At 41.7% G+C, this 23,552-nt stretch overlaps 1 protein-coding gene across 4 annotated transcripts in view; it reads left to right on the forward strand.

The window, feature by feature from the left end:
• Positions 1-23,552, forward strand: part of IMMP2L (inner mitochondrial membrane peptidase subunit 2) — a 2,004,242-nt gene that overhangs the window by 26,187 nt on the left and 1,954,503 nt on the right. For all 4 annotated transcript variants that reach the window (XM_077265075.1, XM_077265076.1, XM_077265077.1 and 1 more), the window contains one exon: positions 3,360-3,463. In XM_077265075.1, the coding sequence (XP_077121190.1) occupies positions 3,360-3,463 (104 nt within the window). The remainder of the gene's footprint in view (positions 1-3,359; positions 3,464-23,552) is intronic.

Here is a 23,552-nt window from a genome sequence, read left to right on the forward strand (position 1 = left end):
CATGTGTCGATGTGACAGTGAATACTTACCAATCTGACGAGGTAAATACTCACCTCACTGACATGCTCCACTTCCGACTGTCCTGGACGAAACTCCTCACCAGATGAAGAGTCCGAAGAAGACATTCTGATGCATGTAGAAAGAAAGAAATGGCAGAAATTCGGACATGTAGAGACAGAAAATAGAAAATAAAGGCATTGGCTAGGATATACTCACATTGTTCAGGGTCTTGTTTTCCTCCAAGATGTAGCCTGTGTCTCGTCTGCTTCAGAGTCTGGTGAGAAGTGACCTGCAACTGTCCACACCCTCCCTTTATCACCTTGATGGTGGGGGGTGGCTTATCAGTGTCTAGACATGTTTTTCTCTATTGAAACGCATGCGTTCAAAAACGCAACCAAATGCATGTGCTTGTAAACGCATGCGTTTACATAGACAGCAATGCGTTTTTTTGTCTCAATCCTTGCGCAATCGACCGCATGCGTTTCCTGGCGGCAAATAGATGCCTCTAAAAATTACTACATGTTGCATTTCCGCGCCAAGCCGCAAACGACGAGACTAGGGTTGAGCGAAACGGATCGGACATTTTCAAAAGTCGCCGACTTTCAGCAAAGTCGGGTTTCATGAAACCCGATCCCACTGTGGGATCGGCCATGCGGTCGGCGATCTTCGCGCCAAAGTCGCGTTTCATATGACGCTTTCCCCGCCATTTTTTTCAGCCAATGAAGGAGTGTGGGCAGCGTGATGACATAGGTTCCGGCTTGGTTTGTGCGGCGTCACAGGGGGTAAAACCGCCATCTTAACGTTTGGGATATAGCTATTTGCACAGTGAAACACAAACTTTGCAGGGACGAGAGAGAGAGAGAGAGGAAAAAAAAAAAAAAAATCCCCATTGACTTGCATTGGGTTTCGTTTTTTGGTCGGCCCCCCGACTTTTCACAATAATCGGCCGATTTCACACGATCCGACTTTCGAGACAGTCGGGTTTCACGAAACCCGACTCAATCCTAAAAAAGCAAAAGTCGCTCAACCCTAGATGAGACGATGCATGCGTCGTCAAACGTGGCAAAACGCGAACAAAAAACACATGCGTCGCTAATGTTAAATATAGGAATACACGACGCATGCGTTTATTTGCGGTACAAACGCTGCGGCCACAACCGCAAATGTGAAACCAGCCTAACAAACACCATTGGAATACTTAAAAATAACAAAAATTGCCAGCAGTCCAAACCATCTGAAAAATGCTTAAAAAAAAAAAAAGTGACATGAAAGAAGCTTTAAGAAAAAAAAGTACATACTGAGTGTTTTTGCAGCAAAAACTGAGTAGAAAGTCCAAGTGTTTGAGGAGTTTGATTTTTTGAGGAAGATTTGGAGAATTTCTGCTCCAAAAATCCCTAAAAAAAAAAAAACCCCCAAGTATGAGCATGTCCTAACTCGCAGCAATGGAAACATTTTGAGGCTTTAGTCCTGGAGTCAATCCTTTGCAATACCCCAAAACACAGTCTGCAAATTGAGATTCTGATTTGGCTTTCATCCTAAGGCCGGAGTCACACTAGCGTGTAGCATTCAATGCAAGAGCATCGGATGCAATATGCTAGTGACCCTCAGCTCCTGCTCTGCTGCGAGTGTCAGTGCTCTGTGCTCCCCGATCATCTCGCATGGCAGGATTGGAGCACACCTGTGGAGGAGACGGAGAAAGCAATTTCTCCATCTCCTCTGCTGCCAGCGTTGGCAGGATTCACACTGCCAATATGGGTGCGAGTGAGCCGAGTCTCGATGCCAATCTCCGCATGCTGCAATTGTTCTCTCATGCCGAATCAACATGAGAAAATAATCACTGATCTGAGCTGCCCTATCATAGTATAAGGGTATATGCACACATTGCAGATTTGACTGTGGAATTTTCTGTACAGATTCCGTATTTCTTGGCAGAAAACGCAGGTCAGAATCTGCGCCTTTTTTTGGTATGTGCACACGTTGCAGATTTTTGTGCAGATTTCTTCCTTTTTTACCCCTACAGATTTCTATAATGGAATGGGTGCAGAAACGCAACAGATCTGCACAAAAGAAGTGACATGGTTCTTTTTTGAATCTGCTGCATTTTTGGTGCAGATTTTTCCGCACCATCAGCACAGCATTTTTTTTTGCCATTGATTTACATTGTACTGTAAATCACTTGCAGATCTGCAGCGTTTCTGCGCGGAAAAAAAAGCTGCAGATCTGCAGGAAATCTGCAAGGTGTGCACATACCCTCAGTCTTATTGCATGGCTCGTTAAGGGTATGTGCACACATCAGGATTTCTTGCAGAAGTTTCCTGACAAAAACCGGACATTTCTGCCAGAACTCCACATGCATTTTTTTTGCGGTTTTTTTTTGCGTTTTTGACACTTTTTTTGCATGTTTTTTCCCAATGCATAGAATAGCGGGAAAAACGTGAAAAATCCACAAAATTAATGAACATGCTGCTTTTTTTTTACCGCGATGCGTTTTTTTTCATGTCAAAAAACGCATCATGTGCACAAAAATTGCAGAATGCATTCTAAATGATAGGATGCATAATGTATGCATCTTTAATGCGTTTTTATAGCGTTTTTATCGCAAAAAAACATGAAAAAACCTGAACGTGTGCACATACCCTAAAGGGTCTATAGTAACTTTTAAGATCGCTGCTTCCAACAGGTGGTGCTATTGAGTTTTAGTCGTCTTCCTCTCTGAAGAAGCAATTTGCATATTTAATTTGCCTTTCATTGAAATTAAGGGACTAATGAGATTGACAATGAGGAAACATAATGGGGAAAAGGAAGGAAAAATATCCATAAGGTTCTAGAAGGTTATCCAACGGTTTTAGCTCCACAATCTGGTTCTTATATAACACATTGAGTAGAAATAAATCTCAGGTTATATAGAACTGATCATCAGGTCCAACTTTTATTTTCACTATTTTCTAAAAACATATATCATAGTATTGAATCTGATTTATAGCGGAGAAATTGAGCAGTTAAAACAGCAAAATTTATGTTTAATTTATTTTCCCTGGAAGAAAGAATGTTGCCAAATATTTATCATATTTTTTATAGTCTTATACCTTGGATAAAATATGTATCCAAGAGTTCACCCTTTCCCCTTTGCTTTGACTTAGTTTGAGTCAAATGACTGCATTTATCTTCTCAAGCTTTATAGTCCCTGCCGCATACTTTGTACAGAAACCAATGTACTTCTTACACTTTGACGCTTAGTGATCTTCTTCTCAACAACATATACTTGTTCTTCCATCTTTTATGCTTACAATAGATTGGAAGAGGAGGAAAAGACATGAGGGAAATATTTTTTACATAAAGCTGTCTTCTTTCATTTTTAGCCTTCTTTGAATCCTGGTGGGAGATATGAATCAGATGTAGTGCTCTTAAACCGATGGAGCATGCGACGTTACGAAGTTCAGCGAGGGGACATTGTCTCTCTAGCGTAAGTGGACATCTTCCATTTGCTTGTGATCTTTGTTTACTGTCTGATCTGTGAGATATCCTGAATATGAATATGCTGATGGCGTGTTCCCATTTACTTTTACTCAGATTATGTCTTGTGTGAAAAAAAGTGATTTGTTTAATCTGTATTGTCGTTACTAAAGCTATTTGAATATGGTGTTACTGAATTTGTTACTTTGACATTCTGTAAATGACCAGGAGGAAAAAAATTGCCAAAGGCAACAAGCTTTCTATAAAGGGTGTGTCCAGTTTTGGGGTGAAAGTCTGCAGTCACTCACACTTTTGAATCCTCATAGTCTGGTCACAGCAAGCTGTAAGGATTCTCCAATGCTGTCAGAGAATTACTGTAATGTACGTGCCGTGGACGAGAAAAGCCTGGAGGGGCATGACTAGGCATACATCTGATTCTTCGCTAGAGCCCCTGAAGGTGTGGTTAGACTTGGCTTTGCCTGCCAGGTGCTACTCCAGGACACACATCGGACACACTGCAGCAGACCCCCAAAGAGGTAGGAAGCCCGAACGGCCAGGAATGACTGGGCACGGCACATACAGGCAGGCTCGTCTGATATACAGGAAGGCACAGCACGTGTACAGGAAGACCCCGAAGATGCTGTTAGGCACGGCTGGTATACAGGAAGGCACAGCTGGAATACAGGTAGGCACGGCAGATGTAGTCAGGCACGGCTGGGATACAGGAAAGCATGGAAGATTCTGGCAGGCACTGCTGGTATACAGGAAGTCACTGCTGGTATACAAGTAATATAAAAAAAAACGGCTGTTGCCAAACTGTTGTAGCTGTTCTCGTTCTGACCCAATGTCAGCTGACAGATCACCAGTGAGACCAAATTGTGGAATTACGCCCGTCATTTTACAAGCGCGCTTGGAGACAAAAAGACACCTCACACATATCCTGTGAGCAAGTCACTTTTATCTGATATATTAAAACCAAGGCAATGTTTTATACCATTTACAACAAATGCATTTCAATGTAACTCATGTAGCCCCCACCATCACCCAGGGTCATACTTTATTTACCATAACCCAGAACATGTTGTGGCTGACTATTGAGAACATACATGATAAGAAGTATAGTCTCCTTGAAAGGAGACCATCAGACTACTGCGTCAACAGATTCTAGTAATTCTAACAAAGGCAAAAGGCACTTAAAGGCAAACTATTAACCCTTCTGTAACAATTTCCCCCTTTTGTAAATGGTATAACCTTTGCTACGGGGTCAGCTGATGTCCACAAAGGAGCTACTGTCTCATGGGTCTAGTACCCACAAGGGGGCTTTCTACCTGCTTCGCCCATCCACCCTCAGTGTGGACACTCAACTCCCCCATCAGCAGTGGCCATACGGGGCCTATGATACACTACAGAAGGTTCAGCCTTAGGTAATACATATATTAGCGCTTTTACGGCTACATAAAACAATAAGCAAAGCAACAAAATTTGCATACAAGTCTGTCAAGTCAAGTAAAAAATAATCCATCCCTCTAGGCCGCTAAGCCAATCGGCTGGATTTAAAAAGGAGTCTCTATATTGTATTAGTCTCATTAAGAGCCTTAAGGAACCTAGAAAATCTGAGTCCAAGTCTCATTGGGTATGCTGTGTGGTGTTAATACCTTCCTTGGCTCCAGGGGTAAAGGCTAAGTACAGCATAGTCCTTGCAGATACTGGGCTGTGTGTACAGATCCAACAGTCCAGCAGTTTTTGTCCTTGTCGACATTTAAAAGTGTTTCCAGTGTCTCTGTAAGGTGCAAACATCCTACCGCTGCCAGCAAGGTGATTAGAACAACAGTCTTTCTGCTGGTGAAAAGATCTTTTTGCAGTGACTGGCATGGATCTAGGTGGGCTTTCCCTCAAGTTTCCCTGAGGTGAATGTGGTCAGCTGGACTTTAAACAGGGCCGTCAAACCGTGGGTCTAGGCTCCTTCTCACGTGTCTGTGTATGACCACCCAATCACCGGGATTCAGCTGATGTACAACTGCACTGGCATTAGGATCTGGAATGGATGAGAACACATGTTTATGCACCACATTAAGTCTTTTCTGTAAGGCCTAGACATGGGCTGTCATAGCACCGTGTTGCATTTGTAGCACCTGTGGGAAGTACAGCCCAGTCTTTGGCAAACTACTAAACAGGACTACAAAAGGAGACGAGCCTTTCTTCCTATTTGGAGTGTGTCTGACTGACAAGAGTGCAAGAGACAAGCACTCTACCCCGCTCTTTCCTGTGTCTGCCATGGGCTTTGAATTTTCAGTTTAAGTGTCCCATTTAGTGTTTCCACTTTCCCACTGTCACTACCCCTGATGAAGCCTCATTCGGGAGGCGATACGCGTGGGGCTATGGTCCACCAGGCCTCCTGGATACTTCAGCCTGTCCCTTCATAGGCTGGTTTGTATCATACCGTACTTACTAGCCTTTTGGCTTCATACTGAGGTATGGGGATTCCTTTGCTACCATTATATGGGTAGCTTTGTGGCCATTCAGCATACCCTCTTTTTGGGTTTAGATAGTTATCATGCCGTATATGTGCCTTTAGATACCCCATGAGCCGCAGGCATGTCGGTATTATCTCATACATTTGTGTCTTTTGTATTGGTATATTGACAGGCTGTACATTTATATATGGATTTATATCATGTATCCAGGTTGTCCATAGTGGCGTAGTGATTTTAATTGTTTTTATTATTATGCCAATAAAGTGTTGTGTTTATTATACATATATACTGGGCAGTGTGCATTTTGTAGCAGTATCTTTATTCTCTCCTCCTTTTTCGCTGGTATACAAGTAGGCACCGCAGGTGCAGACAGGCATGGCAGATGCATGCAGGCATGACAGATGCATGCAGGCACGGCTAACAGGAAAGCACGGCAGGTGCTGGCAGGCATGACTAGTATACAAGAAGGCACGATTGGTGTACAGGTAGGCTGGTACAGGCAGGTATGCAAGAACTGGGGACCTGACAACTAGCAAACGTGCAGACAAATTGACAGAACACATTGCTCAGACACCTTACAACAAGTGGTGGTGCTTTAAATAATTATTGTCTCCCAGCCATTGCCTGGGGACACTTTAGGACGGTGCGCACTGTCTAAGTGCCCAGGGATCTACCAAATGTGTGCAGACACCAGCAGCCCGCTGCAGCAAGAGGCAGTGCAGGCTGAGAGGAGGATGGGAATTGCGCAGAGACGCAGACGCTACAATTGCATACTTGCGTTTGCCTTCTTGACCTCGCTTAATTCACTTGTAATGACAAAGGCACGCATTTCTAGTTTGAATGTAGTCAGACGTATGCAAATTCACATACTTGTGGTCACGTGACCTTCCGCTCTCGCTTAGTGTGCAAATAAACTTATGGATGTACACACCCCTTTTGGGATGAAATTTCCTACTACCAAATTACCCAGAGGATAAATAGATCCAATTGAAGGGATGTATTAAAAATTGATGTTTATTTTGTTCTCTTTAAAAAGAAATGGTAGCTTTTTAAAATTACAATAGTGAACCTGTGTTTTTCTTCTTAAACTTGACTCTTACATTTAGAGTCCTATCCAGTTTGCTGATTATCTGTCACGGGTTTACCGTGATAGAAAGGGGCCAGAAGACAGCAGCTTATGATTTCTTCTACTCCTGCACTGATTACACTGGTCAACACAAAAAAAATCATCAGCAAAGGTAATATGTCTCCTTTATGAAGTTTGCTGTGCTGATTCCAAAAATATGCTTAGTTTTGCTCCATCACATAACATTTCTGAGATAGAAGTATTTTTGTTTTTACGTTATTTCTGCATTTTCAATGTATGTGGTTTTTCCTATGTTATTCCAATTTCTCTGCTTGTCTTACTTATTTGTGAATATTCTTACAGGGACATCATCAGTAAAAGTTTGTGAGTTTTATGGAAAGGAGTATTGACATTGCAGTCAACCAATGACTGCTCAGAAAGTCACATGTTATGGGGAGGAGCTAGCTGTTATTAGGCAGTAAGATTTGAGTCAGAAAAGGATGGTGATGGCAGCAAGGACTGGTATTTGAGACTCTGAGAGGAGACAGGCGTCTACAGGGATCTGAGCCCTGCCACAGGGAGATAGAAGGGAAGGCAGCGGACAGCCGCCATTGTGATTTTCACTGCATTTCAGGTAGGGCAAGTCACCTCAGAGGGAAGAAAACAGCTCAGCCACTGAGGTGTAACTGAGTGAGGGTCTCCACAGAGAGCTAACCTGAAAGCAGCCAATATCCCACTGAAACTTCCTGTCTGCAAATGTTCATCTATAAAGAATAGGCTGACTCGTTTACCTCACAACTGTATATAGTGATCTACCAGATTACCTCAGTAAAATCATTTCTGCCTCTGTCATCTCTGGGGAAATATCTACATATAGTCAGTCGGCTCATCGCATTTTTTTTAGATTGTCACCACCATTGAACTGAACTTACTCAACTGTTTGATCTGATTTAAAGGAGAAAAATGCCCCGACAGTGTATCAATCATCCGAACGGATTCTGCTATGTGTGTGTGGTTCTTTTACACCAAATGGCCAAGTACATTTAATCACTCATGATATTAAAAAGATTTACCAGATGTACTTTAATAAGTCTCCACTTGGCGATCAAGACAAAAGCTGGACCCCTCATGTGATATGCTCAAGTTGTTCAAATGGTCTTCGTGACTGGTTGAATATGAGGAAAGTGGCTATGCCATTTGCTGCTCTCATCACTTGGAGAGAACCCAAAAATGATAGTGATGACATCTACTTTTGTTTTGTCAAACTGAAGGGCTTTTCTACAAAGAACAAACCTAAGATTAATTACCCTGAACTTGAATCTGTGATTAGGCCAGTTCCACATGATGGTACCTTGCCAGTTCCTGTACCACCGTTGTCTGGATTGGATGAAAATGAAGTAGAATATGAAGACTATGGAGCTGAAGCTACTGGTGAAGACATGGAGACCTCAAGTCAAAATGAGTATGTACCTGATGGGGCAGCCAGAACGCTGTACTCAGCTTGAATTAAATGATCTCATCAGAAACCTTTCATTGTCAAAAGATAAAGCTGAACTTCTTGCATCTAGGATGAAACAGAAGAATCTTCGTCATGATGATGTCATTGTTTGTTATTACCGATACAGAAGTAACATTGCAAATTGTCTCTTCAGAGAGGAAGAGAGGCAGGACTCTAGTGCCACCTATTGGAAGGTAGCAATCCTACAAGTCAATGTTGACCCTTTAACGAGCCTTGTCACATGACTTAGGATAATAGCCAAACCAGAATCTCAATTTGCAGACACTGTGTTTCGGGGTACTGCCCCTCATCAGTGCAAAGCGGAAATCTGGCTTGGCTGTGTGAGATGTGTCAGACCGTTAAAACCACAATGCTCCTCTGGGTAATTAGCATATTACCCAGAGGAGCATTGCGGCTTTCAGTCTCCTCATCTCGGCATGCTTAGCATGTCGATCTCCGCAAGGAGAAACGATACTACTTGGATAGAAGTAATATTTTAACACAATTTTTCACAGGTGATGAACCAATGGGGTACTGTAACAATGTGAATGGCCTCTTTGAAGAACTGAATCAAGAGTATTTTGTTGCAGATTGGCGATTGTTTATTGACTCATCCCAGAGAAGTTTGAAAGCAGTGTTGCTTCACAATGGAAATATGAAACCATCAATCCGTATTGCTCACTCATGTCATCTAAAGGAAAGTTATGAAAATCCGTCAGTTGTTTTAGATGCTATTCAATATAAGCATCATCAATGGAATATCTGTGGAGATTTGAAAGTGAGTGGTCTGCTAATGTGAATGCAAGGAGGTTTCACAATATATTATTGCTTCTTGTGTTTATGGAACAGTAGAAATACAGTAGAAAATTTTGTTCGTCATGATTGGGGACAGAGAAACATCTATGCTCAAGGTGGAGACAATGTTCAGCATAATCCTTTAGTTGCTTCAACAAAAGTTTTTCTTCCTCCACTACATATAAAGTTGAGATTGATTAAAAACTTGGCAAATTGGCAAAGACCAATTCACAAGGGTTTCAGTACAGTTCACAGAAATTCTCCAGCATTTCACCAGCAAAACTGAAGGAAGGGGTATTTTTTGGTCCTCAGATCAGAGAGCTTATGAGAGATGATGTGTTTAAAGGAACTCTAAATGATAAGGAATTGAGATCTTGGAAAAGCTTCAAGTGGATCTGTGAAAACTTCTTAGGAAAAAAAATCTCCAGAATATGTTTAAGGTGTTGAGGAACTGCTAAATGCATACCAGTGTCTTGGATGTCACATGTCTCTGAAAATGCACTTTTTGCATTCACATTTAGATTTCTTCCCTCAAAATCTTGGGGATGTAAGCGATGAACAAGGCGAGCGGTTTCATCAGGACATTAAAGTAATGGAACACCGCTACCAGGGTTTTTGGAATGACTCCGTGATGGCAGATTGTTGTTGGATGTTATATGGGGACAACCTTGAAAAATCGTATCAAAGACAGTCTAATGTGAAGCACTTTTATAATTTCTGCTTATATTTTGGTTTCTATTGTTACCCCTGTCTGTATTATCTAGTTGGTCTGGTTGGTGTACTACGGTATACTACTACTCCCCTCTTCCCTGGGTGGGGGAAGGGTACAGACTGAGGGTGGATTCAGGAGCTAAGGCAAGGTACGTGGTCCGGGCATCTTCACCATCAGAAGTAATCTGGAGACCGGGGCAGCTAGGGCGCCCCTAGCGTTAAGGACAGGGAAGGAGCCCCTGGTCCAGGGACATCTGACAACAGAGTCGTGACATTATCTTTTTACACTATGAGATATATCCTGTTCTACCTATACCATGACTGCAGCCCATGAATTAATACAGCATGATTTGGATAGATATCTTTTATAAAGTGCACAGATATCACTAAAGCTGGCTAAAATCAACACACAGCCTCCTCAACTTATACAGTCTAAAGGTACTTTCACACGAAGCGATGCTGCAGCGATAGCGACAACGATGCCGATCGCTGCAGCGTCGCTGTTTGATCGCTGGGGAGCTGTCACACAGACCGCTCTCCAGCGACCAACGATGCCTAGGTCCCCGGGTAACCAGGGTAAACATCGGGTTGCTAAGCGCAGGGCCGCGCTTAGTAACCCGATGTTTACTCTGGTTACCAGCGTAAAAGTAAAAAAAACAAACAGTACATGCTCACCTGCGCGTCCCCCAGCGTCTGCTTCCTGACACTGACTGAGCTCCGGCCCTAACAGCACAGCGGTGACGTCACCGCTGTACTTTCACTTTAGGGCCGGCGCTCAGTAAGTGTCAGGAAGCAGACGCTGGGGGACGCGCAGGTGGGTATGTACTGTTTGTTTTTTTTACTTTTACGCTGGTAACCAGGGTAAACATTGGGTTACTAAGTGCGGCCCTGCGCTTGGTAACCCGATGTTTACCCTGGTTACCAGTGTAAAACATCGCTGGTATCGTTGCTTTTGCTTTCAAACACAACGATACACGGCGATCGGACGACCAAATAAAGTTCTGGACTTTATTCAGCGACCAGCGACATCACAGCAGGATCCTGATCGCTGCTGCGTGTCAAACTAAACGATATCGCTAGCGAGGACGCTGCAACATCACGGATCGCTAGCGATATCGTTACAAAGTCGTTTCGTGTGAAGGTACCTTTACTCAGGGGGCCATGGCTATAAAGGCTAAACTTGTTGGAGAGGCTATGTGTTGATTTTAGTCTGCTTTAGTGATATCTGTGCACTTCATGAAAAACAGCTATCCAAATGATGCCATATTAATCCATGGGCTGCAGCCATGGTATAGACAGGACAGAATATATCTCGTAGTGTAAATAGATAATCAGGAATGTGGATAGGACTCTAAAAATGTATGAGTCAAGTTTAAGAAGGAAAACACAGGTTCACTATTGTAATTTTAAAATTTTACAATTTTTTAAAGAGAATACAATAAAAGTACATCCCTTTAATCGGGTCTATTTACCCCCTTGGGTAATCTAACAGTGTGCAATGACTGCAAACTATCATCTCAAACCTGGCACGATGCATTATTTTGTTGTGATATAGGCAAATAAACTCACTGTTTTCCAGTGATTTACATATGTCCCCTTACGTATTAGTTAGCTGCCTGCTGTGAGTTTCCTTCCTTGACCTTCCCATACACAGGAATGCTTGGCAAATTTTCCTGTATTCTCTAAGAGAGCGGCTGCCAGAATATTTGTACTTGTGGAATACACTGATTTGATTCCCGCTGTTAGACGTTGCCCGCTTTTTTTTGCTAATTCAACAGTAGAAGCTATAAGGCTTTCTGCTACTTGTGGTCTAGGGTCAGAGCCAAAAGATGGCACTGTTTCACAAATAATAATGAGACCTAATTACATTGGAAACCTTAGTCAATAAAAGACCATCTGAAAGCACAATCCTGTGTGTAAGAGATGCACATAGTTATTTGTGCTATAAGGGGGTTTGCCTCAGTTTCTCGGCTTCACCTCCACTTATAGCATTTTAACCTTTTGTACTAATGTAGTTTTTAATGAATGACCATGATTTTCACTTGGATCATATCCTTTGAAATTGTAGACAGACAGACATTGTAGTTAGCCAACAGCTAAGGAGAGAAGATTGTGATTTTATCGCACAGTAGCATTAAAATTAATGTATTAGTACATGATTAATTGACTACTTCTGTCCACATATCTGGTGGATCTCGCATCCTGCTGTCAGAATCTCAGTGTAACTAGCATTCTACATACTGGATGATCCTCCGGGGTTCTCATTACTCTTCTGTCTTTAACCTTACAAGGTTACATTACACTTAGCTTGTGATGGAAGAGATGCTCACCCACCTGGAATAGGTCACAAGATCCATACTGCTGCAATGGTATTCTTCCCCCTTATGCAGTCAAGAAACACAGTAAAAATTAAGGTTACGCTGGAAGGGGTGATTAATATGAATTATTGCTCATATTATTAATGTATGAAACACTTCTACGTGTGCATGTGTATATATATATATATATGTATATGTATATGTATATATATATATATATATATATATATATATATATATATATATATATATATATATATATATATATATTAGGCATGTTGGATTTAGTATGGCACTTGTATTCAGCATAATGCTCATAGTTTCTGTTCTTGATACCCTGCTTTGTGTTGCTTCCTTATTCATCATGGAGTCGTATGAAAAAAAAAAATTTACATCTGGGTGAGACCATTCCCCTTGGGAAAGTGTTGTGGTGTTTAAAGGGGTTTTGATTTACATCCCCATCCTTCTTGGACATTTCAGTCTTTTAGAACATCCAGCCTTTGGACCTTTCCTACCCTGTTTCTGAGTCCATTAAATTCTGCCTTTCTGAAGTCCAACCTTAAAGTCTGAGTCCTCGCTGGTTTTCCTCCTGTTGTAATCCAAAATTCAAGGATAGCTTGATCGCTGCCTCCTAAATTCCCAACCACCTTTACTTCCTCAACCATTTCCTCCTTTTGGTAAGAATTAGGTCCAAGATTTCAGATCCTCTTGTTTTCTTTTCTACATGTGAAAGATAAAGTTGTTGGCAAGAGAAGATAAGAATTTTCTGGACCCAGTACTTTTGCCTGACAGAGATTCCCAACAAATATCTGGATAGTTAAAATCTCCCATGATCACTGTCATACTTTTTTGAGAACAGAGACATCTGATGTAAAAAGAGTTCATCCATATATTCAGTCTGACCAGGTGGCCTGTAGTATACCACTACAATAGTGTCCTTTCTGTTTTTCTCTCCTTGAATTATGTTATCCAGAATCAGTCCATATCTTTGTTTTTGTAATCTTTTTTGCATTCCAAAGTAATCTTTTATTCAAACTTTGTGCTAATGCACCGCAAGAAGGTTTGGCCCTGTACCTACAGCTCTCCATCCTCTTTATAATTTTCTCCACCCGCCGCTGTCCTTTGCTCCCTGATTGACAGGTCACTATTGTCTGAGTGACCTGCATCCCTGCCAGAAATCTTGCTCTGGTGATGTTATTCCCAGTGGTGATGCGTGGGACATAAAATTTAGAAGATGCTTTGAGATCAGGACTATGGAACTGTTCATTAGCCGCCCCCTCTGTGAATACAACCAGGGTGAGAAATGACGACAACCATGCAAGATTTCTGGTGGGGACAGGGAGGTCACATATAAGTGTAAGACTTTTATAAGGTTAGAGTGACCTGTCAAGCCTCATGCACTTGCACCTCATTAGCAAATAAATAGAATATATGATTAGTTTGGAATGCAAAGAAGGATTACAAAAACAAAGTTATGGATTGATCCTACATTACAGCAAACTAACAAAGATGTGATTGGTTTGTGGTAGTAAATCCTGCTGACATGTTTCCTTTGAAAGGAGCCTGTAAGTCCAAATTTACACTTTAAATTAACTTAACCACATAGGTATGTGTAGGATGGAGCAACAATAAAAATAGTTTTTAGTTTTCACATCCGTCCCTCCATTGTCCTGAAAATAATAACTTTACTGCAATGTGCAAATTTGGGTTCTCACTTAGAGCGTGGCTAAATGCTTTAGCGCACCATTCCCCCTATTCATTTAGCCTGCCTTCACCTCCAAGTTGATTAATATTGCTGGCTTTCCCAGAGCCAACACTGTCTGGAGCCAAACCTCCGGCATGCGCATGCTGTCCCTATTCAGGAGACAACACACATCACTCTTGACTCTTTGGTGACGTTGCTCATTACACACCTACTCCCTGAAGTTGCTGTCTAGTGAGTGATGTGTGTGCTCAGTTTCTTCAGACAAAGCTGACTCTGGGCAAGTCAGTAATGTCAATCAGTATAGGAGGTGGCATGCTAAAAATGTGGGTGGAACAGTGCAATGAGGCATTCGGCTATGGCAAGTGAACACTGAGCCCCCTACTTTGTACATAACAATAAACTTATTTTTGGAGCAATGGAGTAACGGTTTTGTAAACTAAAAGAACGATTTTTGTTACTTCATCCCCTAATTGATATGTGGTTGGTTTGAAGTTTAAATTTGAGCTGACATACTCCCTTTAAGAAGTAATATACATGACAAGTCTGTATTCGTCCGATAAATGTTTTTACTGTAGTCAGAGCCAACTGTAGATAACCTCAAATATATATGATATTAATAAGGTATCCTTGTGTTTCTTCTTTTTTGGCAAATATGCTATGAAAAATATTGTGCCTGGTGCACAAGGATATATCTGCTTTACGTTTGTTTTAAATGCTTTTGGCAACAATGTTTTTTTTAATGGGATATTGCTATAGCTCAATAGTTTCCAATTTGGTCAGAGCCGTTCTTGCTGCAGGGTGAGTATTTGTCACAATGTGTCATTGCAGTATTTTTGTAGCTCTTCTGGCAGCACATCTGCTTATATTCTCTCAGACTGAGGATAGTTTTTCTTTCTTCAGTGAATGTGCAATGTACAGCTTATCATGTGAGCTTTACATTGCTGTGCAAAAGTGTATGCTCCCCTTCCTTATGCCTGTTGCTGATTTATAGCAGTGAATCATTTCAGATCTGTTACATTTTCTGAAAGTACTGTTTTTCCACATAAGGTATGCTGAATTCACACATCTGAATGCCAAGTTCGAGTCTGGAACTTGATTCACGCACTAGCCATGGGTTACCTGTTATGAACTGGTGGTTTAGGAGCAACATGGGACGTGCTCTGGAGGAGGTGGTACCTGTACTGACCGCAGTTCCTGAGCTTAACACAACACTAGAAGTAGCCGTGGGATGTTCCTGTCACTCCCTAGACACCTCGTCACAGCCGGAGGACTAAATACCCCTAAAGATAGAAACAGGAAAGCTATCTTGCTTCAGAGAAAATTCCCAAAGGATAGACAGCCCCCCACAAATATTGACTGAGTGGAGAGGGAAATGACATACACAGAATGAAACCAGGATGTAGCAAAGGAGGCCACTTCTAGCTAGATAGATAGAACAGGACAGAATACTGTGCGGTCAGTGTTAAAATACTAGAAAAATCCACCACAGAGTTTACAAAAATCTCCACCACCTGACTAAAGGTGTGGAGGATAAATTTGCTTCTCCAGAGCTTCCAGCTTAACTGAATAAATCCATACTGACAAGCTGGACTAGAAAAAACATAGAATGTACTGAACTATTAAGTCCACAACATATGGACTGCAAAGAACCAAGCCAGGACTTATCTTTGATGATCTGGTCAGAATAGCAGAGAAATCCAAGCAGAGATGTGAATCCAACCAGGAACATTGACAACTGGCACTAACTGAAGGACAGAGCCAGGCTAAATAGCCGAGCCCGAACAGACAATCAGTGGAAGCAGCTGCAGACTGCTAAATCCAAGGAGCAGCCGTACCACTTAACCACCGGAGGGAGCCCAAGAACAGAACTCACAATAGTGCCACTTACAGCCACCGGAGGGAGCCCAAGAGCGGAATTCACAACAGTTACCATACTCAAACTTTACTGACTCATAGGCATATATGAGGCTAGCAAATTGAGGTCAGGAGATCCATGGCTGGTCCATGAATCACGGTCCATAATTAGACTGCATTCACACATCTGTGTAAAGTGTCAGGGTATTGTCTGATTTTTTTTTGTTGTTGTTGAAGAGCACACGGACCAATTGTGTGTGTGCTGTTTTAATCCTCAAAATTGGATCAGTATAGCATATACTCAAAGTTTCAGTTTTCCAATTCTTGGATCCGTGATTTTAACAAATGTTAGAATACATCTGTTTGCTGCCTGATTAAAAACAAATTGGGCGTGTGAATGTAGCCTCAGTCATATTATTCCTTTTGTAGGGGCCTAGTCATGGTAACTAATGCAGCATTATAGTTCCTTGTGGTGATGTGCCAAAATAATTTTTCCTCCCTGCATAGTAGTGCCATAGAGCCTTTACATATAACCAGAGACCTCATTGAACTCCTATTCCTTTCTTAGAGAGTAACCGTTGTTGTAATTTGTATTTCATAAATCAGTAGTACACATGACAATGAGCAACATTGTAATGTATCGTATCGGAAAAATCTGCTTCTTTCTCTGACAGAATTGATAATTCATTATCAAAATTCTCAATTCTGAGGTAAAATCTGTATTCAGTGCAAAGAGACTTTACCATTACTGAGATAGGAGATGACAGCTGCTATGATTCTATGTAGGAAGGAGGAGCTCGATCTCTAGCTCATCCCTCCTCCCGTACATAGAATTGTATCTGGTTTTTAATAACCAGCCAGGCAAAACTGACATCTGATGGGTGTAACACTCAGCTGTTAGCTTTAGTAAGGTTGGTTATCAAGAATAGAGGGGTCAACACACCATTTTTTTTAAAACTAATTAATTAAAATCTGGCATGTGGGTCTCCTTCATTTTTGACAACCAGCCAAGCTTAAGCAGATAGCTGGGGGCTAGTATTTTCCATAGATGATAATGGGCTATGGATCGACCCCCCAGCTTAAAGGGCCACTGTCACCCCCTCCAGCCGTTATAAACTAAAAGAGCCACCTTGTGCAGCAGTAATGCTGCAGTCTAACAAGGTGGCTCTTTTAGTTTTTGATTCCGTTATTCCTTCAATAAAGCGTTTTAAAATTTGCCCTAACTACCTGTCTGTAGACCTGGAGGCGGTCCGAATCCTCCTCTGTGAATCTCCCAACGGCCGTCACTCTTCTCTTCTGAGGATGTGGTCGCCGCCGCCTGAGCGCTGTTTCTTCTTAAATCCGGCGCCTGTGCTGTGCGTGCCTGCCTGTGACAGGCGCAGTCTTCATTGTCCGTCATAGGTCAGATGCAGGGTGCCTGACTGAGCCTGTGCTGGCAGTGCGGCCACCCTGTTGCTGAATCCCCGCCCCGCACTGTGCTATTCATTATGCACAGTGCGGGGCTGGGGTTCCTCGGCATGCGCACTGCGCTGTTCAGATGCTCCCCCAGCTCAGACGCTCCCCCAGCTCCCCCGCCTTCCAGCGTTGTTATTTGCGGCTGCTTCATTCCAAACGCTGGCAAGGAAACCTGTATATTACGGCAACGCTGGAAGGCGGGGGACCGGGGGAGCTTCTGAACAGCGCAGTGCGCATGCCCAGGAACCCCAGCCCCGCACTGTGCATAATGAATAACACAGTGCGGGGCGGGGATTCAGCAACAGGGTGGCCGCACTGCCGGCACAGGCGCAGTCAGGCACCCTGCATCTGACCTATGACGGACAATGAAGACTGCGCCTGTCACAGGCAGGCACGCACAGCGCAGGCGCCGGATTTAAGAAGAAACAGCGCTCAGGGGGCGGCGACCACATCCCCAGAAGAGAAGAGTGACGGCCGTTGGGAGATTCACAGAGGAGGCTTCGGACCGCCTCCAGGTCTGCAGACAGGTAGTTAGGGCAAATTTTAAAACGCTTTATTGAGGGAATAACGGAATCAAAAACTAAAAGCCACCTTGTTAGACTGCAGCATTACTGCTGCACAAGGTGGCTCTTTTAGTTTATAACGGCTGGAGGGGGTGACAGTGGCCCTTTAAAAATAGCAGCCTGCAGCTGCCCAGAAAAGGCGCATCTGTTAGAAGCTCCAATTTTGGCGCTTTGCTGGGCTCTTCCCATTTGCCCTGTGGTGGTGGCAAGTGGTGTTCATTTTGGTGGGATTGATGTCAAATTTGTGTTGTCCTGTGACATCAAGTCCACAGCTTAGTAAAGGAGAGGCATCTATAAGACACCTCTCCATTACTAATCCTAAAGTTGTATGGTAAATAAACACACAGCAAGTATAAAGTCCTTTATTTGAAATAAAAAAACTTTTACTTTTTATTTAAAAATAACAAAAAGTTAAACTCACCTAATGCCCATTCCATTAAGGCCAACTTCTGTAATAGAACAAAAATAAAAAAACAGCCATATCCCTCACCTGTCCGTCGTTCTGTCCCACATCATAATTCATGTCTGAGGGGTAAACTGTTTTCAACCTGGACGGTGTCCAGATGCGACCATCCAAGCTGAAAACCACTGAGGAATAAGTTGCTGTGAGCTCAGCCTCTGAGTAGCGGTGATGTCATTGAGGTTACCACAGGTCACTGAGGCTGCATTCCCAGCTGGGCCCCTGAACTGTGGTCAATCTTGGTGAGATCACCACTAGCACAGTGAGAAAAAGTCTCACGGTGCCGTGGTGAGTTCACTGTGAGAAATTTCTTCTCATATGACAATGCCAGAAACACTCGGTGTTCTGGGTGCCGAACTCAAACAGTAAAATGGACTTCCTGGTGAAGTCCATGCCCGAACTGTAGGTGTTCAGTACGGACCCAAACTTTACTGTTCAAGTTCGCCCATCTCTACTTGCTTTGTGCCAAAATGTAATGGTGTTAACATGAAGTAGAACGTGTATAAAACGCAATGTAGATATCGTTCAACTCACAGTTTTTTTTTTTTTTCTATTTTCATTTTTTTGTTAAATTGAATTCTGTTTCCTTTTAGTTTGATGAATTTTCCCTAAAGCTTAAACATTTACAAGATCACAATTCAAAGTAAATTAATTTTTTTTCCAGGTAGTCTGTAAAGATAATTTTTATACTACTTCTTTCTATTTTGTAGAGTAAACGAAGAAAAAACCCTTCAAATTGTCTGTTAATTGCATTTTTCTTTTTTAAAGGGTCTTATAGGCTTAATTTTTTAAGCTGTCTAAAAACATCAATGTGAGACTTGTTTACCCCTATCTCTCGAACTGTTACTCCACCACTATCCCCAATCTTTGCTGGTATGGATGCAGTGTTGATATCACGAATACCGCACAACAGCTCTGCAGCTAGTCACTGGAATCACTGGTCTTTTCCGTCTCATACAAGTATGTGATTTTAAAAACATGGAAAATTAATTTAAGGTAGACATTGCAAGGAGTTTGTTGCCACCCAACACACAAATATTTAAATGGGGTGTTTTCATCTAGGAAAGTGATGGCATGTTGCTAGGATGTGCCATCAATTTATGGTTGGTTGGTGGGGATCCGGCTACTGTGACCCACACCAGGCTTCCCCTTCATGTTTTTTTCTGAATTGAACTACCATATACAACAGACTATTAAACAATAACATATCCGTTGTTTTATAAAAAAAATAATGAAATGGTACTTGGTTGAAACTGCACATGTGCATTGTAATATAGACAAGAAGCAATTATATAATATGTTCACTGTAAACCAAGCAGGGACATCATCTTCCATATAAGAAGTAAAAGGAAAATACTAGGTTTATCCCCTATCCATGGGGATATTGAGTTCAGTATTCCGCTACTTACTCCCATAGACAAAGAATGAAGTAGTGGCATAGTCCAATTTCAGGAAGGTGCAGCGGCTCCCCGTTTTGTGGGTTTTGAACCCCTGATCAAGTGATCAGCAAGTTATCCTCGATCTTTACATAATTTTAATCTTTTAAAAAAGAATTTGAAAACAAAGAGCAAACCACATTAATACTTTTCATGACCACCAGTTCACTGAATTGCAGCTCTAAATAGGACTTTGAACGATCAGCAAAGAAAGTCACTTGCCACATTCTTGACATGCGTTTCTTGACTTCACACACAGCTGGCAAGCAACAGTCAATCTTCTTTTGTAGTCTGTCCTTTTTCTAAATCCTTAGATCAAGTGATTCAGCCTGTGTTCTTGCAGAGACTTTGTTTTTTTTTTCATACCACTAATGCTGTAGAAAATAACACACAAATCAAACATTAATATAAACTTCTAAGATGTTGACAGAACTTGGAAGAGCATAGCATTGTGTACCAGCAATAGAGGTGAAGAACAGGAGCTGTAAAGAAAAAAAAAAAAGGAAATTACAAACAATACCCTAGAGAAGACATAAAAGTCATGACATGTAGTCCTTTTGTCATTGATTCCATAAGATAATGCAGGAGAAAATTAAGTTTACGTAATCATAGTCAGACAATCGATTCTTTAGATAGTGCTAGAAATAGGAAATATTGTCTATCTTCTATTATCACTACAGATTACAACAGACCGTTTTGTTGACAGTTGTTGACCCTGCTTGTAATGCAACTACTTGACAATGTGTTCATAGTATATTTCCTTATACATTCATTAATCTGATTTTTCTTACGAATCTACAAGTTTTTGATTTCAGGCAAGTATAGAGACTGAAGATTGATGGCAGGGGGCATTAATGGAGTCCATACCACCAGTGATTGTGAGAATCAATTCTTAGAACATACTCTTTCGGGTGAACCGCCCGCAATAAAGTATGCATCTTAAGGGGATTTTAAAATTTTATTAATATAGTAACGTTTATAACCACATACTTTTGCAAAGGAGTCGCCTTATGTTTATCAGAAGATGTATATTTAAGGATTAAACCCTTAACCTCCGGGCCATTTTCCGTTTTTGCTTTTTCATTTTTTGCCACCTTCTTCCCAGAGCCATAACTTTTTTATTTTTAGGTTAATATGCCATGTGAGGGCTTTTTTTCTGCGGGACAAGTACTTTTGAACGACACCATTGGTTTTAACATATTGTCTATTGGAAAATAAGAAAAAAATTCCAAGTGTGGTGAAATTGCCAAAAAAATTGGAATTCCAGTTGTTGTTTTTTTTTTTACCATGTTCACTAGATGCTAAAACTGTGTGTTACCAAATATGTGTATATTTGATTTTTTTATTGTTTTATTTTGAATGGGGTGAAAAGGGGGTGATTTGAACTTTTATGTTTTTTATTTTTTTAATATTTTTAAAAACATTTTTTTTTACTTTTTGCATGCCTCAATAGTTTCCATGGGAGACTAGGAGCTGCAGTACTTTGATCACCTCTGCAACACATACTGTAGGTGATGATCAGACTGCCTGTGTGTAGCAAAAATGCTCACTTGCTATGAGCGGCGAACACTGTGCCGAGATCTCCATCTGCGCATGCGCTGCCTCCCAGGAAACCATGGAAGGACTGTCGGGGGCTCTGGCCTTTTACAAAATGTCGGCAGAGCCCCCCGCAGCATCAGGGACACCGCAGCACCACCACCAGGGACACAGAGCAGCATTGCACCGCCACCGTGGACACAGTGCAGCACCGCCACCGGGACACCCGCAGTGGCATGCCGCACATCGGGACACCCCCCCATCCCAGCCTGCTACACTCTTGTCTCCTCCAGCAGCGACCCTGGGACCTCGCTTCACCGCAGCCACCACCCCCGGTAAGCAATAAGACGCATGGATTATAAGAAGCACCACCATTTTATAAAAAAAATTTTTTTCCTATTTTTCTCATGAAAATTTGGGGTGTGTCTTATAATCCGGAGCGTTTTAAAAATACGATATACCAAAAGGCATACCTTTTTTTTTTTTTTTTTGAGAAATAGACATACTAGGGCTTGTGATTTTGCAGGATCAGTTGTGATTTCGAATTTTAGCATAAAATGTACTAAAAGAATGGGAAAAAAACTATCTGGGATGACATGGTGAATAAAAAAGTTTTTTTGGGTTTTGTTTTAATTGTGTTTTTCTTGGTAAATATGTCCTGGAAACATGATTTTTCATGTCAGTACAGGTGCGAGAATTTACAGACATTTTTTTCTTTAAACTATAATAAAATTCAGAAGTATGTAGAAAATCAACTGAAAAAGTGTTTTGGTCTATGCCATTTTCCAAGATCAGTAATATCTTTTATTTTTCCTTCAGTAGAGGTGTATGAGAGCTTGTTCTTCTTGCACACTTAGCTGACTGTTATATTGACAACGATTTGTGGTATGTATGGCTTTTTGATGTTTTTTTTTAGTGTATTTTATTTAGGTAGGATACTTCTATGAATGCAATGACACCAAATATGTTTTTGTTTCTAATGGATTAAAAGGGAATTGATTTGAATTATGTTTTTTTTGGTTTATATAATTTTATATTTATTTTATACATTAAAAAAACTTTTTTTTTTAACTTATTACTCTACTTTATGGTCCCGTAAGTGGACTTCAGCCTGAGATGATGTGATTGCTCAGATCCTATGTACTCCAATACTTTAGTATTTGGGCAGGTACTGTCCACTAATCAGTTTAACTGACAGTACTATTCAAAAGTTTTAGGCAGGTGTGTGAAAAATGCTGTAAAGTAAGAATTTAGAAAATAAACTGTTAATAGTTTATTTTTTATCAATTAATAAAAAACAAATGTGACTGTGACAAAAGAAAAAGCAATTCAATATTTGGTGTGTCCATTCTTTGCCTTCAAAACAGCATCAATTCTTGGTACACTTGCACAAAATCAGAGATTTTGAAGGATTATAGTTATGAAGAATGATTAAAGGGAACCTGTCACCCCCAAATCGATGATGAGGTAAGCCCACCATCATCAGGGGCTTAGCTACAGCATTCTGTAATGCTGTAGATAAACCCCTGATGTATCCTGAAAGAGGAGAAAAAGAGGTTAGATTATACTCACCCAGGGGCGGTCCCGCTGCTGGTCCGGTCAGGCGCCTCCTATCTTCATTCCATGACGTCCTCTCCTGGTCTTCACGCTGCGGCTCCGCCGCAGGCGTACTTTGTCTGCCCTGTTGAGGGCAGAGCAAAGTACTGCAGTGCGCAGGTGCTGGGCCTCTCTGACCTTTCCGGCGCCTGCGCACTGCAGTACTTTGCTCTGCCCTCAACAGGGCAGACAAAGTACGCCTGCGCCGGAGCTCCGGCGTGAAGCACAGGAGAGTACATCATGGAATGAAAATAGGAGACGCCGGAACGGACCTGCGACGCCCATCGTAGCGGGACCGCCCCTGGGTGAGTATAATCTAACCTCTTTTTCTCATCTTTCAGGTTACATCGGGGGCTTATCTACAGCATTACAGAATGCTGTAGATAAGCCCCTGATGACGGTGGGCTTACCTCACCATCGATTTTGGGGGTGACAGGTTCCCTTTAACCAATATTGCCAATCTGGTGATAATGATCAACACTTTGTAGGCTGGACAGACACCATAACAAGATTGAGCACAACGAGAAGACACAAGGTAGTTATACTGCATCAGCAGTCTTTTCCAAGAAAAAGTTTTCAAAGCATATTGCGGTTTCAAGATTTGCTGTTCATGCCATATTAAAAAGCACCAA

The sequence above is a fragment of the Ranitomeya variabilis genome, chromosome 5 (assembly GCF_051348905.1).
Source record: "Ranitomeya variabilis isolate aRanVar5 chromosome 5, aRanVar5.hap1, whole genome shotgun sequence".
Taxonomy (NCBI): Eukaryota; Metazoa; Chordata; class Amphibia; order Anura; family Dendrobatidae; genus Ranitomeya; species Ranitomeya variabilis.